The following is a 15,690-nucleotide window of genomic DNA, read 5'->3' as shown; positions in this document are numbered from 1 at the left end:
GCAGGAAGACTTAACTTTCACTCTCTTCTTTTCCTCACATCTCAGATTCTGTCATGTATGAGTGTTTCCTGTTTCCTAGTCAAAAGATAATAAATGATGAATGGTGGTTTTAAGCCAGGCAGTATGCTAAGTGTTCCATGTGTTTTTTTAGATTTAATCTCAGAGTAAGCCTACTGTTTTATAACCCCCATTTTATGGATGGAGAAACTGAGATGCAGGGAAATTAGTTGACTTGCTAGCAAGGGGGTAAGGCCAAGATTTAAATCCAGGCAGCCTATGCCAGGTCCTCACCCTTGACCCCCTGGCTTCGTTGTGCCTATGCTGCTGGTGCTTGGCTGTGAGTCTTCTCCCCTGCAGTGTTTGAGAGTGGCTAGGGAGTTAAGAGCACAAACAATGAGGGTTCCTTTTGACCTAGGAACCTGTTTCCAGGAATTACTCCCCTAGAAGCATTCACACAAGTGGGCCCATTACACAGTTGCTTGTAATAGCAGAAATAATCTTGTGCATTTACATTTACTGAGCTCTTACCATGTGTCATGCACCTTACATGCTTTGCCTGCATTAACTTATTTATTCCTCAAAAAGGTGACAGAGTCATTTCATTTCAGAGTCATCCCCATTTCACAGGTGGGATCTAGCCTGCTCTGGTCCTTTGTTCCCACTTCACTGGGCCTCCCAAAAACTTCTGCCAGCCAGAGGGGGTTGGATGGATCCTGTGTCTCTAACTATGTAGGTCATGGATTCCTGAGCATCTGTGAACATATACTGTGGGGTTTGTGAACTCCTAGTGGGAATTAAGAATTATGTTTATGTTTTGATAATAACCTTAAAAAAAAAAAGGTAAGTGAACTGTAGGATCACCTAGACAGGCACCTTCTTACAGGAGGCTGGCGTTGGAAGTCAGCAAACACATCCATGTCTGGTCACAGCCCACAGGAAGTCACCTCAAATGACTGTTTAATTTTCAGCAACTGCGATGCACTGTTTGGCTTTGGAATGGCCTAAAACCAAAGTGGAAACAATCGTCCCATTGTCCTCCCCCCTACCCCTACTGAATATTTCCCCCAGAAACAAAGAAAAATTTCTTTTCCATTGATATTTACAATTTAAAGGCATTTTAAAAATATGAAACTTTAATGTCTTATGTTATTTCATAAGTTAAAACTCCAGGTTGCCATCAAGAAGACAGCTTGGCATGGCAGAGAAACGTGCAGTTCTGGGCCAGATTTGTTTCCCAGATATGCTGTACACACCGCCAGACAGGTCTGGAAGAATTATCATCAAAATATTTCCTAGGAACTCTAGTTTACAGTGACTACTTTCTCCTTTCTTTTCTTTTCTTTTTGTACTTTTCTGTACTGTTCTTTATTCTTTTGCAGTGAGGATCATCATTTTCACAGAAAAAAAGTTAAAAAAAATTTTTTTTTAATTATAAGGTTGTTAATTCCATCAGTAGCAAGAGGGGCCCAAAGAGGTGTTCACTTTGTCTGGCTCGGTATTTATTTTACAAGCAAGCTGGCTGCCTCCAGCACCCTTCTTACCCCAACCCTGTCCTCTGTAGGCCCGGGGACACGTGGTCCAGCCCCGGCAGCTCCCGCCCCTTTCTCCCCGTGGCCCCGCCTCCTTTCTTTGGCCCATCCCTGTCCCCTCCTGACTCCCTCTTTTTCCATCTGTCGCAAAAGACTCGGCGGCGCTTGACTGCTGGTGTTGCTTGACGGCCGGAGGCGACGGAGAAGAGGGAGGAAGCGGAGGTGGCAGCTGCTGCGGCGGCTGCGGCGGTGCGGGGGTGCTCGTCGCGGGCCGGGCCAGGGAGTGAGGTGCGGGCTGCCGGAACGGTGGGCTGGGCGGCGGGCCCGGCGGCCGCCCCCGCGCCGCGCCCGGCGGCCCGATGTGGCTGCAGCAGCGGCTGAAGGGGCTGCCGGGACTGCTGTCGAGCAGCTGGGCCCGCCGCCTGCTCTGCCTGCTCGGCCTCCTGCTGCTGCTGCTGTGGTTCGGGGGTTCCGGGGCGCGGCGGGCGGCGGGCGGCCTGCACCTGCTGTCCTGGGCCCGCGGCAAGCCGGGCGCCGCCGAGCCCTCCGCCTGCCTGGAGGCGGCCACCCGCGTCTGGCGCGGCCTGCGGGAGCGCGGAGAGGCGATACCGCTGGGCCCTGGCGTGCCTGCCCTGGTGGCCAACGGCTTTCTAGCCGTGGACGTGGCCGCCAACCGGCTGTGGGTGACCCCGGGGGAGCGAGAGCCCGCTGTGGCACCGGACTTCGTGCCCTTCGTGCAGCTGCGCCCTCTGAGTGCACTTTCTGAAGCTGGAGAGTCAGTGCTGCTGCTGCGTGAAGGGCTGCTGCGCCGGGTGCGTTGCTTGCAGCTCGGAGCCCCAGGTTCTGGCCCTGCGGCCGCGGTCCCTGGGCCCGCGTCGGCCTCCGGCCTTGTCACAGGATCCGGCCGCGACTGCGTGCTGCTTCAAGAGGACTTTCTGGCGCACCGGGGCCGACCGCACGTCTATCTGCAGCGCATCCAGCTCAACAACCCCACGGAGCGTGTGGCCGCGCTGCAGACCGTGGGGCCCACCGTCGGCCCGGTCCCCAGAGCCTTCACCAGTACCTTGGAGAAGGTCGGAGACCATCAGTTCCTCCTGTACTCTGGCCGGTCCCCGCCTTCTCCCACGGGGCTGGTGCACCTGGTGGTGGTGGCCGCCAAGAAGTTAGTGAACCGGCTCCAAGTGGCTCCGAAGGCACAGTTGGATGAGACGGTGCTGTGGGTGGTGCATGTTTCAGGCCCCCTTACCTCCCAGGTGCTCAAAAGCAAAGCAGCCAAGGAGCTCAAGGTGCTCCAGGACTTGGCACGGAGGGAGATGCTGGAGCTCTTGGAAATGCCAGCAGCTGAGCTGCTTCAGGACCACCAGCGCCTCTGGGCTCAGCTGTTCAGCCCAGGTGAGTCCTGGCCAGTGCTTGGGCTTGGCGTTTGACCTGGGGCTGACACTCTGCTCCACCACTTAGTATCTGTGTGATGTTGGGCCAGTCGCCTAACCTCTCTGGGCCTGGATTCAGTAGTAACAGTAGCCCCCACCTCAGAAGGCATTTATGAGATTCTAATGAAATACCAAATACAAAGGGCAGGTCTTACTGTTTATTTGTTTTGTAGACGAGCAGAGTGGTTTTTGGGGTCAGTGCATAAAGGATAAACCAGCAGGCAGAGAGAGGCCTGGCGGATCTCCAGATTCTTTCTTCACTTTCCCACCATCTGGCCAGGACATGCCAGGGCTTTTTGGCATGACTTCCGCCAGGTTGAGGTATGTGGCCTTTGCTGCTGCAGCTTTTCCCTAGGAGGTAGTGGAATGCCGTCTTCAGCAAGTGGAATGCTCTTGTCAGATGAAGGCTTTCCCCCTTGATGGCTTAAGAAAAGAAAACCCTATTCTAGGTGGGAGACAGATTTTGGGCCCCAGGGTTCTAGTTGTCCTAATCCTTAGATTTAGTTGTTCAAAGAGGTTTTGATTCATTCAACAAGTATTTATTGACTGCTGCAGCCAGGGAGTGTTCTCTGCATGAGGGATACAGACGTGAATAGAACAAAGTTCCTTTTCTCATGGTGCTTCCTTAAATTCTGGATGGGAAGACAGATGTTAGAAAAGTGAATATTTGAATACATAGGCAAAATAACTTTTTAGAATAAAAGTTCTATGGAAAAAAGTTAAATATACCTGATTGAGGGTGACTGGGGTGTGGTCAGGGTGTGTGGGAAGATAGGGGAAGGTGGGGCTCTGTCTAGCTCCTTTTGTCGGGGAGGCCCCTCCGAGGAGAGAACACGTGAGCTGAGACCTGAAGAGCAGGAAGAGGCCACGTGACAATCTGGAGGCGGCCAACAGGGCGGAGGCCCTAAGGCAAGGGAGCAGGTTTGGCTGAGCGAGGCTGGTGGGTAGAGGGCAAGCGGAAGGTGGCAGTGGCCAGATCCTAAAGGGCCTTGTAGGCCTTGGTGAGGGTGGTGAATTTGATTCTAAGTCGGATGGGAAGCAGAGCAGCGACCATCTGATACACGTCTTTAAAGATCCCTCTGGCTGCTTTATGCAGAAGCTAGAGTATAGTGGGGCAGGGGAGCCTGAGACTATGTGAGGTTTTTGCAGGAGCCCAGGTAAGAGAGGAGGGTGGCTGGATCCAGAGCTGTGACCGTGAAGACAGACATGGATGGATTCTGATGCTTTTGGAGGCAGAGCCACTGGACTTGGCTGTGGACTAGCTGTGGGGAGTGAGAACTTGAGGGTGACTTCTGAATTTGTGGGGAGTGCTTGAGCAGGTCTGGAGACAATTTAGGGAAATACTAGTTTGGGGCTGGAAGCACTCAAACCACATCAGGTTCAAAATGCCTGTCAGACATGCAGGTAGAGACACCAAGCCGTCAGTTAGCTGTTTTGAGTCTGTCTAGAGTTCATACAAATTTGGGAGATCTTGGCTGTGCCTGGATGTTACGTAAACCTACAGGACTGGAGAGAGAGGTGACAGAAGCAGCCCAAGACTGAGCAAGGCATTGATGACAGCATTCTGGAAAGGGGGGACTGGACTTTTATTTGGCACCTGAGAGTCGGTGCCAATTCCTGGCTAAGTCTGTGTTCTGGGCTTTGGCAGGAGGCCCCACTTCCTTTGAACAGGATTTTAGGTTTCAGGGCCACAGGGTTCAAGGTGGTCACGTAAGGAAGCCAGTCAGGATGACTCTCTCTTACTCGAGGGACACTGGAAGTGCCGCTTTCATCCTTAGGGACAAAACCTTTGAACTCTGTTACCTGAACTCAGTCTCCCAAGCATGCCGTTACTCCTTAATGTGCAACCTTTGTGGCATTACAGGTGTGGAAATGAAGAAGATCACAGATGCCCATACCCCCTCTGGCCTCACCGTGAACCTGACGCTGTACTACATGCTCTCCTGTTCCTCGGCCCCACTGCTCAGCCCCAACCTGAGCCATAGGGAACGAGACCTGATGGAGGCAACGCTCAACTATGAAGATCACTGCTTCAGTGGCCACGCCACCATGCATGCTGAGAACCTCTGGCCAGGCCAACTGTCCTCTGTCCAGCAGATCCTGCAGCTCTCTGACCTGTGGAAGCTGACCCTGCAGAAACGTGGCTGCAAGGGGCTGGTGAAGGTGGGTGCCCCAGGCATCCTACAGGGCATGGTGCTCAGCTTTGGGGGGCTGCAGTTCACCGAGAATCACCTCCAGTTCCAGGCTGACCCCGACGTGCTGCACAACAGCTACGCCTTGCATGGCATCCGCTACAAGAATGACCACATCAACCTGGCCGTGCTCGCGGACGCTGAGGGCAAGCCGTATCTGCACGTGTCTGTGGAGGCACGTGGCCAGCCCGTCAAGATCTACGCCTGTGAGGCAGGCTGCTTGGACGAGCCTGTGGAGCTGACCTCGGCACCCCAGGGCCACACATTCTCGGTCATGGTGACACAGCCCATCACGCCCCTGCTGTACATCTCCACCGACCTTACGCACCTGCAGGATCTGCGGCACACACTGCACCTCAAGGCCATCCTGGCCCACGACGAGCACATGGCCCAGCAGGACCCTGGGCTGCCCTTCCTCTTCTGGTTCAGCGTGGCCTCCCTCATCACCCTCTTCCACCTCTTCCTGTTCAAGCTCATTTACAACGAGTACTGTGGGCCTGGGGCCAAGCCCCTCTTCAGGAGCAAGGTATAAAGCCCATGTGTCTGTGTCTTCAGAGTCCGAGACCCCGGCCTTAGCTGTGCCCTGAGTCTAGGACAGGGTAAGGCCTGGGCAGTGATGAGATCCTAAGCCACTGCCCTTGACCCTCAACACACAGAGGAGTAAGTGTAGTTTGAGAGGACGTCAAAAAGTGACTTCCAAGAGGAGACCATAGGAGGGGAGAGCTGTGGAAATCCGGGCATGAATACATGAGTCCGCCAGCCTCCCATGGAGTGGCCAGCCTCCCTCCTCCCCGACTGGATCCCAGCATTCAACATAACTGGGGTTCGCTGGGTTCAGAGGTCATCCCTCATCCCTGTGGGGGCCTGCCCTGTGGGTCATCCACCACGGTTCCTGAAACAGCCTTGCCCCCAGGAGGCTGTGAGCTTGACCAGTCGCTTAGGCCTCGCATCTGGAATATATCTTGGGGATCAGGGCTGTTGTCTTTGTCTCGGGGAAGGTCACATGCTCTGCCCTGCCTCTCAGTCTCCTGGGCCTCCCCTGCCAGGGTTTCCCAGGAGAAGGAACACAAGGGTGTCCACTGTTGGCAGTCCCAGGAGAAAGTGCTCCAGAGCTGAGCCGGTTCTCCCTTCTCTCTCTTCTCTTGACAGATGGTAGTGAGCAGAAAGATAGATTAAGCTCTAGGTCTGTGTTGCCACGGAGTTAGAGAGCCAGGCTTTAACTCCCTGAAGTTTAACTCTTTAACTCTCAGAAATGCCTTATCACCTCCACACAGGGCTTTGTGGCTTCTGGTTTTTAGATTCTGGCCTGAGGCCAGAACTTGAGAGGGAAGTAGTATTCGGCATGAAGGTGTGGGAGAAAGGTGGGCGCCAGGTCTGAGCACCGCAAGCATGCAGAACCCACGGGAAGTCAGATCATCAGATCAAAGGGACGCGTGCAGGCCGCGGTCCTGGTTCACTGCCTCTTGACCAGCTCTAATAGAACAGTGCTAAATTTGCATTGTGGGGGTTTGGCAGCCTCTGCTAATAAGCAAGCAGCTGCTTTCCCTTGCTAGTTCATGGGCATCTCTGCTCTTAATTTGGCATATACCCATCCACTCTTGTTTCTCTACCAGTTGGAGTCAGGCCATACTCCTTGATAGGGTACTGCCCTGTGTGCCTCAGTTTACTCATGCTGGAGCTGGGCCATGCCAGAGCAGAGCCCACTGAACACTTGGCATCAGCCTGTGGAGGTGCTCGGGCCGCTAAATCCGTGGTAGTTTTAGCTTGTCCCTGGCCAGGAGCTGTCTGCAAGGCCGGACCAGAGCCTAGGTGGGGTGCTAACAGGGGCATCTGCTTCTCTTTATATTTCTGTAGCTGTCCACAAGGGTTGGCAGGGAGCAATAACAGCTTGTTTTGTTAATTGAACAGGAAGATCCCAGTGTCTGAGTGAACCAATGGTCCCGCTTTCAGCCACCATTTGCACAAGACACCCAGCACTGAAGGTCCTGCTGCTACAGACAAGGGATCCTTTGAAAGCACCCGCCCTTTTGTGCCTTGCTGGGGACACACCAGTGATGCAGAAGCACGTGTGGATGCTCAGGAGTTTGCGTTGGGGAGCGGGAGGGGAAGGGCCAGTGGACTTTTTGTAAGCTTTCGACTCAATAAAATGACCCCATATGGAAAATACTTGAAATTGAACTCACTCCTTCCACCTTCCCCCTTTCTCTGTCCCAGGAAATAGGTCCTCTTTGAAAAGACTCTTGTCTAGGAAAACTTGTGTTCTTTCCTGACTGAATTTTTAATTTATTGCTGAGATACTGCTGGCTGGCTTCCACATACACTTTAGACAGTGAATCTTGGCAGTGATTTCTGAGCGATACCACCTCGGCGGCATCGGAGGCCCTGCTCGCTGCCTGCATGGAGGGTGCGGTTCGGGTCATCCTTGGGGTTGCGCCTTATCTCTTTATTGAGCGTGTGCAGATCTGTGGTTTTGTACTTCTGGGCTTTGGGGGAGGCGTTTACCTTTCTAGTGATTGATGATTGTTGGTTTTGAAATACCAAAGCTTTCTTTGTTCTGTTTTTAAATAAATCTTTCAAACTTCCATGATCAGTCTGTGTGTGATTGACACCTCTGGAGACCTCGTATCTTCCTCTGTCACCAGACCTCTGGGTAGTGTCTGCAGCAGCGGGGCCAGCCACCCAGGCCCCAAGTAATGACAGTCCTGCCTCCCCCACCTCCTGCCCTTTCAGAGGAGTCTGCTCAGGAGATGTGGGGGTGCTACCTTCTGCTCACCGGGGTTCTCTGGACCACCCAGCCGAGTGGGCTGGTTGAGGGGCACCACCCTGGTCCCTTTCCTACCACGAGGCCCTCCTCTGCCTGCCCTCTGATAATTGAACAGCCAAATGTGCCTGCCCTGGGTTTGGCTGGCCAAAGCACCGGACAGCCAGAAGAAACCTGGAGTGGGCCCCCTGCTGGTTGTTTGCTGAAACTAAGATCTGACGCCCTGCCTTTGTGGGGAGGAGAATGGAGCCACCCTGAGACGACAACGGGACTGAGCGGGGCGCAGCCGTGCACCCGGGAGGCCATGATCCTCAGTGTTGTGGTTTCTCACGCGAGTGTTCCAAGCCGCCTGACTCACCAGGAGGCCTGGCTTGCTTGCCAAGGAGCTGGATGTCTGGCCCACAACAGCTGGCTAGGAGGGAAAGTAAGCAAGTGTCTCGGGCTTGACTCCGAGTTGCTCTGGCTTTCTGGTGGCCTCTGTTCATGCACCTGCCACTCCTGTTTGGCACAGTGTGGAGCTCAGAAATGCCTTCTTTCCCAGCCACGGATCATTGGCTTGCCCATTTCCCGGGGGCCGGAAACCTCGTGGGTGCTGTTGGGTGTGGTTTACGGTGTGACATGCCCTCCAATTGCATTAACCTAGAAGCTGCTTGACAAGGGCCACACTTTACAGTCCCCACCCACACCGTTTAACTTGGAACCTGGCGTGTTGTAGGCGCCATAAGCGCGCAAACGAACCCAGGTGCCTGGTGCTGAGAAATACCAATTGAATGACTAGAATTCCAATAAACAAATATTTGCCAATTACAGCTCGCGTGTAAGTGCCCATCATATGTGGTAGATGTTTAATTTCAGCGCTGCCCAGGGTGGGGAGGAGGTTGTTGGGGTTAAGATCCCAATTCCAGAGAGAAGGAAATGAATAATGTGCCCGAGGCCACGCAGCCATGCAGTGCCAGGATGAAGTGCCACCTCCAGCTCCAGGTAGGTGCAGCCTCTCTCTGCGTCTGTCCGCGGGCCTTCCTCCAGATGAGAAAGGATTTTCTCTCCTCGCAGGGATGGCAGCAGTGGCTCACGCTAAAAGAATCTCGGCGTCTGCCAGGAACCTGAGCAGTGCCTCCCATTCGGCAGTGCTCGCAGAGAGGAAGGTGATCGGGCCTCAGCAGGGAGAAGGCCAGGCCCTACCCTCAGTGGGTCCGCCTTGCAGTGCAGTAGTCTCGGCCTCTTGGGCCAGATGCCCCAAGAGGTTTTATCAAATTGCCTTCTCAGGAGCCTGGTACAGAAAATTTAATGTCACACTCCTCAGTGCTTCCCAACAGCTGAAAGGTTGGCTGGGAAATGGGCTCCCTCCCTGGAACCCTCCCTGCCCTGCACGCCTCCTGCGCTCCACCTCACATCCTCTCAGCACCTCCTGCCGTGGCTGCCACCACAAACTGTGCAGCTGTCAGCAGCACCTTGCCTCAGCTGCCCTCCCCTTCAGGAAGCCGCTGGGCCCTCTGGGAGTGTGCAGCCTTGACGCAGCTGAAGGATAACACCACTCAGAGCAGTTCTTCGCCCAGCGCAGACGGAGCCCGTGGACACGTGCTCCCTCCTCTGTCCTTTGGTGGACAATTCTGGGACGGAAGTTATACAGCTCCTCAGACGGCGCCGCGGGATCAGGCCCCCGCTGCCCGCGGAGGTGAAGCACTAGACACCAGGCACCCTGATTGGGTTTCCCCTCCCTCTGCTTTATCTTCCCCAGGCGCCACTCCTGGCCCCTGGGATCTTTTCTCAAATGAACTACCTGCACACAAGCTCCTGCCCAGACTAAGACCCTGTGAGGCCCTTGGCTCCTCCGGAGACTGTTTCTGGGAGGAAGCTGGGTTCTCCCAAGGGCACTGTCAGGGGCTGACTGTGTCCCCACCAAAATAACACACTGAAATCCCACCCCCAGAGGTGATGGTGTTAGGAGGTGGGGCCTTTGGGAGGTGATGGGATCCTGTGGGTGGAGCCCTTGGGAATGGGCCTCGTCCCTTTCCCGCCACGTGAGGTGAGTTTCCGAGGGGAGGACGGCCACTTGCAACTGAAGAGGCCCTCAGCAGGGCCTGACCGTGCTGGTGCTCTGATGGCGGCCTTCCAAGCTGCAGAGCCGCATTTCTGTTCTATGTAGGGCCCAGTCTCTGCATCCTGTTACAGGTGCCAGGACCAGCCAAGACAGGCAAATTCTTCCAGGGGAGGAGAGGAACTTCTCGGAGGTGGAAACAAGACTAAGGAGCTTCGTAGGCTCTCCGATAAAGAAGAAACCTCAGGGCTTTTCTTGTTCAAGAGTTTGTGACCTGGCTTCAAGGGAGGTGTGAACAGCTGGAACCACAAGATGTATGTACATTTTTTTATGAAGACAGTTTCTGTAGCTTTCTTCAGATTCTCAGAAGGATGCCTGACATAAAAGAAAGCCTAAGAACAAGATAACCGGCACTTTGGGGAGCTTACTTTAATCCTGCAGCAGTGGTCTGAGCTTCTGACATTGGGTTAGGGGTCTGGCGATTGGGCAGATCACCCCAATTGCTATAAGGAGGCTCAGATGTTGGGGCGGTGGGGGTTCATCTCAGTGGCTGGGTGCTGGCTGAGCAAACAGCCTCATCCTGAACAGGCTACTATAGCCTGGCATTTCTGGTTTCTGGAAGCCTCTCCTCTGGACTTTCACCCAATGGAAACTTCAGATAAATCATTTGATTCAGTAAATTTGAATTCATTGTGAATCTTTTAGTAAGCCATGCAGAAAAAAAAAGTTAATTATAATTGGCTTAAACAAAAGGAAAAGTACTAATTCATGTAACACTATAGTCCAGTAGGAGCTTCAGGAATGGCTTGACCCAGGACCCAAGTGACTTCAGTAAGATGCATATCTGCTCTACTTTCTTTAGACTGGTTTCCATCCTCAGACTGGCTGGCTACCCTTGTGATAAACAAAAAGTCCACAGTTATCACAAGCCTGATGCCCTGCTAGTGAGGCCAGCAGAATCTGGGTCCCAGCCTACTGAATTCCTACCCAAAGTGCTGTGGTCCACCTCAGATTGGGTAGCTCATCCTGAGCTAGTCACTGTGGCCTGGGTGCAAGAGATATGTTAATTAGGTTAGGCCAACCAGACCACCTCCTCAGAGCTGGGCACGTGGTCAATCTCAAACCACCAACCAGAGAATAGTAGGAGAGGGGTGGTTCCCCAAAGGAATTTAGGACACTTATCAGAAAGGAGGGGGAATAGTTGCTTGGCAGCAAAGCATAGGTCTCCAGGGTACCTGCAGAGTAAGTTTCACTCCCATTTTACAGATGAGGAAAGTGGGGCTCTGAGACCATGAGCACTAAGCCCTGGAAAGAGGGGAATAATAAAGACAGTCCCCAACCTTATGGAATGCACAGTCTAAATGGGGAGACAGATAAGAAGCCAGGCAATTACACCATGACTGGGGCTGTAGGAATGTGGGGCTGGCACAGCTGACCTCCACTGGAGGGTCGGGGTGGCTCCCTGGAGAAGGCTGGCACCTGAGGATGCTGGGTGTCAGCCAGGCTAAGGCATGGGAGAGGACCATCCAGGCAGTGGGCAGAACGTGAGTAAGTGTACAGAGCTGGGGAAGCTTAGGGAGGCAAGGGGACTGTAGAATCCGTGAAGCGAAGAAAGTGGGCAATAAGATTAGAAAACTGGGGTTTATTGACCTGTGTTGTTGACTTCTAAAGGGAAAGGATAGGTGGGCTCTGGCCCGAACTCATGGCAATAATAACATTACAGATAATAAGCAACTCTTAAGATGGACACATCACTTCCTCCTCTCCGGTTACTGTCATAATTTAGCCAATCTTTACAGCTTCCCCCAAAACCAAGGAAGGACAGATTTACCACCTATTTTTAAAAAGCAGGAACTGAGACCTAGGGGAACCAGTGGGCACCCTAGGAGATGACAAACCAGGACGGGGAGCGCAGAAAGGCTGTGGCTGCTCTCAGAATAGAAACTTCAGAGGAAAGGTAACTCGGCAGTGTTTCTGGGAGGGGAGCTGGAGGTGACAGAGCGAGCTCTGGGCTAGGAGTTAGGGACCTGGGGGGCATCTCCAGCTCTGTCATGATCGTGGTGTAACCTCAAACAAGTGAGTTAAATGTTTACGCACTGTTTCCACCATGTAAAATGGGTCTAGTAACACCTTCCAATTTCATAAGATGGATAGGAAGTCCCACTAAATAAATGACTGTATGAATGTGTTTGATGAATTCCAAACTCCCTGTCCTCACAGCGGGATCTGTGCTGTGTACCTGGGAGGCAGGGTGGAGGCAGGCGAATGAAGATCAGGGCTTCTAAACCTGGGGTCCACGCACAGAATTCAAGGCGTCTGCTTTCCTTAACCTCTAACTGAAATTTAGCATTTCCTGCCATGATTAACTTTGGCATTTATGTCATTATCACAAATAGGCGTCACAGACATGTTCATACCTGTTACAGTATGATTTGAAATTAGGGGAGTCATGAGACTTGGTACGTGTTCCCAATATTTGCTTTATTCATAAAGAAGCACATATGTTACCAATCACAGTCTTGTTTTTAAAGTATATTCAAAACTTTGAAATCACGGATCATGTTTAACATACATAAAAGTAGCCCTAATTACATAATACGCCTCCATCATCAAGTCCTGACCACCATCAACCGCTTCTCTTCCACTCACATTATTTTTTCCATAAACAAAATTTTACTATTGAGGGGGTTTGTTTACTCACATTGTTGTGAGGCAAATCTAAGACAAATAAATACCTTCCTTCTTAGATATTGCTGTATTTACTTCTGAAATATAAGTTTAAAAAAATGACTATAATCACAATATGATAATCATACCAAAAACAGTAATTCCTTAATATCATCAAACATCCAGTCACGTTAAAAAATGAGGGGGTTGCATAAATGTAGTAAATGTTTAAAACGGTGCTTGTTTAAACCAGGATCCCAAGAAGTTCTGCACGGTGAGAGGGGTTGATAATGGCCTTTAAGTTTCTTTCAATATATAGTGTTTTTTTTTTCTTGCAATTAATTTGTTGGAAGAAATCTGGTGTTCGTCTCGGAGAGGTCCCTGAAGCCAGGACTTCGCTGATCGTATCCGTCTCCTGTGCTCTGCGCTTCTGGAAATTGGTAGTCAGATCCCGAGTCTCGATCAGATTCAAGTTTGGTTTTTTTTCCCTGGCCGACTGCCTCATAGAAGTAATGTGCTCTCTCAGGCAAGTAAAATCTAGTTTTCTTCTTGCAATGTTAGCAGCTGGTGTCTAGCTCTTTTCGGGCATTAGGGTAAAAAAAATGGTGCTATTTTACTTCTATCAACCCTTCGTTATTTTAGCTGGAATTCTTCTGTAACAGCAAAGTTGCCCTCTCACCAAGTAGATAGTTTGTATAAGTAGGATAAATGCTTAATTCTTTCTCTTTACTTACCAATTTTCAAAATAATGAATTGGTTCTCTTCTATCCTGTAATGGTGACTGTATTAGTCAGGGTTCTCCAGAGAACCAGAACCAGTAGGATATGTACAGATATATAAAAATGAAGATGTATTATGGGATTTGGCTCATAGGATTATGGAGGCTGTTGTGGGCAAGCCAGAGGCCCAGGAAAGCCCGTGGTGTGAGGTCCGAGTCAAGAGCCCGGAGCCGGCGTCCTAGGGCAGAGGCTGCGTGTCCCAGCTCACCCCAAAAGCAGATTTCCCGTCCCGTATAGTCAACATGTCCACTCTGCTCCAGGTGTGACTTGACGCCCAAACACGACTAGAAGAGTAGTGGACCTCTGCTCCTTTTGTTCGTTGTTTCTGGAAGGAGCTGGAGATAGTAACCGAGTAAACCAACAGCCACACCACCACGACCCAGAAGTATAGGGAGTAGCTTGTAAGACAGCGAAACTCCGCTTAATAAACTCACAGGCTGAGACAAGGAAACATAGTGTCTTTCTTAATACCATTGCCAGCCTTGTTCAAAGACAAGGCCTCAAAAAATTAGGTAAAAACTCAGAATTGTTCCTCTCCACGGAAATCTTTAGTAAAAGGCGAAAGATTTATGCGATCTGAAGAGAAACCAGAGCATATTTGGCCATGGTGGCCCATGTCCCTCGGGTAACTGTCACTCCTAACACAATAATGGTGATTATTTACACGAACGAAAGGGTGACATTCATGCTTTTCTCAGACAATTCTGTAAGAGAAGTCTCATTTTTTAAGAAAAATAGTTTGAAGAAAGAGGAGAATCTAGTCATTTTTAAATCAGAAAGTCGTCCTGTGTGCATTGCATTATGGGTACGCTAACGAAATCTTTCGTCACTCTCCGGTTTCCGGAAGTATCTTAAATAGTACATTCATTTTTGATGCAGGGACCGGTATTACCACCAGGTGGCAGAGCAGAGGCCAGATTTTCAGGATTATAGACCTGAGCCTGCTCCAACCAGAAAGTCAGTGTTGCAATTGTCACTCCAAATACAAATTCCTTTTGCATTTCAATACATAAAATAATAAAATTAAACTTGGAAATAATTATGTAAGTCCGGGGCCAGGAAATCCTGGGGCAAAATACCTCTAAAAACAGAAATCAGTCAAAGGGAGAAATAAAGTTTAAAACCCGTTTATTGCTTACAGAGTGCAGTCCGGGCCCTTCTCTCTTTCCTGCTCCAGCAGAAGCAAAACCGGCCCTCCCCCCCACTCTCAGGTACAGATAAGCCCTCCTTTGCCCAGGTAATTACCCATTGATATGGAGATGAACTTCTCTCCACCCCTGAAGATTGCAAACGCACTAAAGCCAGGCGAGATATTCTGGAAAATGTTACAATTTTATCCACAAATTTCCATCTATCCATCCATTCATTCACAAACGTTTATTGACAACTGTGTTCAACCCTGTGCTGGACTCCAGGGATGGAGTGATAGCCCTAACATTTATCTTCAAGGAGCTGGCTCTGTGATGGGGAGCCAGGTGTGTGTGATAAGCACTGATAACAATACTCGATGACATCTGAGCAGGCACTAAAAGATTCATAGAAGCTGGGCAGATAGGGCATTCTCGGCAGGAAGGCACAGTGCTGGAGGGTATAGCCAGATGACTTGGTGCCAAACTAACAGCCTGAATTTACTCTAAGTGCAATAGGGAGGCACTGAAGAGTTTTAAGAGATGAACACAATCAGATTTGTGTTTTAATACCATGGTTCTTTCCAGGTCCCAGGGCCCTCTGATCTGCATCACCTGGGTTCTTGTGAGAGGTGCAAATTCTTGGGTCCTATTCCAGACCTACTGAATCTCAAACCCTGGGTCCCACCAAGTCCTCCAGGTGATTGTGATGCAGCTAGGTTGAGAAAACTATTCTGGTTAATATGTCAATTGTAGGGGAGGTGAATTAGGAAGCTGAGCATTATAGCCAGAGAGAAAAACGTGGTGGTTTGGGCATGGGAAGGTGGGGTAAGGCCTGGGAAAGGGTGGGAAGAGAGGAGAGAAAAAAGTCTTGGTAGGTTCTCAGGGGATGGTGGCAGAGGGAGGGGTGGTGCAGAGGGGGAGCATGTGAAGGAGATGAGGAAGATGCCAGAGAAGCAGGAGGAAAACCAGGGGCAGGAGCTGCACAGAAATCAAGTGCAGAAGAATGGAGCAGTTCGTTATGGTAAATGTTTCCTAGAGGTCAAGTAAGGTGGGATGCAAAGGCCAGTAGATGTCACAACTTGGGAGTGGGTGACCTTGACCAGAGGATTTCTTAGAAGCCCAACTGCAGGGAGGGAGTGGGAGGGGCTGGAGTGGAGGCTCAGA

General features: G+C 51.1%; 1 protein-coding gene and 1 non-coding gene across 3 annotated transcripts; one reads left to right on the top strand and one right to left on the bottom strand.

Moving 5' to 3' along the window:
* Positions 1-1,719: 1,719 nt before the first annotated feature.
* KIAA2013 (KIAA2013 ortholog) lies at positions 1,720-7,733 on the top strand. Of its 2 annotated transcripts, XM_017643272.3 has the most exons (4): positions 1,720-2,921; positions 4,824-5,122; positions 5,198-5,677; positions 7,060-7,733. In XM_017643272.3, the coding sequence occupies exons 1-4, from the start codon at positions 1,889-1,891 to the stop codon at positions 7,075-7,077; spliced, it is 1,830 nt and encodes a 609-aa protein (XP_017498761.2). In that variant the 5' UTR covers positions 1,720-1,888; the 3' UTR covers positions 7,078-7,733. The 2 variants fall into 2 exon arrangements, with proteins under 2 accessions (XP_017498761.2, XP_036855896.1); XM_037000001.2 differs by having other exon boundaries at positions 1,721-2,921; positions 4,824-5,677.
* Positions 7,734-13,874: 6,141 nt separating this feature from the next.
* Positions 13,875-13,992, bottom strand: LOC118969419 (U5 spliceosomal RNA). Its single transcript, XR_005057356.1, has one exon. It is a non-coding gene; the product is annotated as a U5 spliceosomal RNA (small nuclear RNA).
* Positions 13,993-15,690: the final 1,698 nt, after the last annotated feature.

This window comes from Manis javanica, chromosome 4 (assembly GCF_040802235.1).
Source record: "Manis javanica isolate MJ-LG chromosome 4, MJ_LKY, whole genome shotgun sequence".
Lineage (NCBI taxonomy): Eukaryota > Metazoa > Chordata > Mammalia > Pholidota > Manidae > Manis > Manis javanica.
Note: the sequence above shows the minus strand (reverse complement) of the source record. Positions and strands in the feature narration are given on the sequence as shown.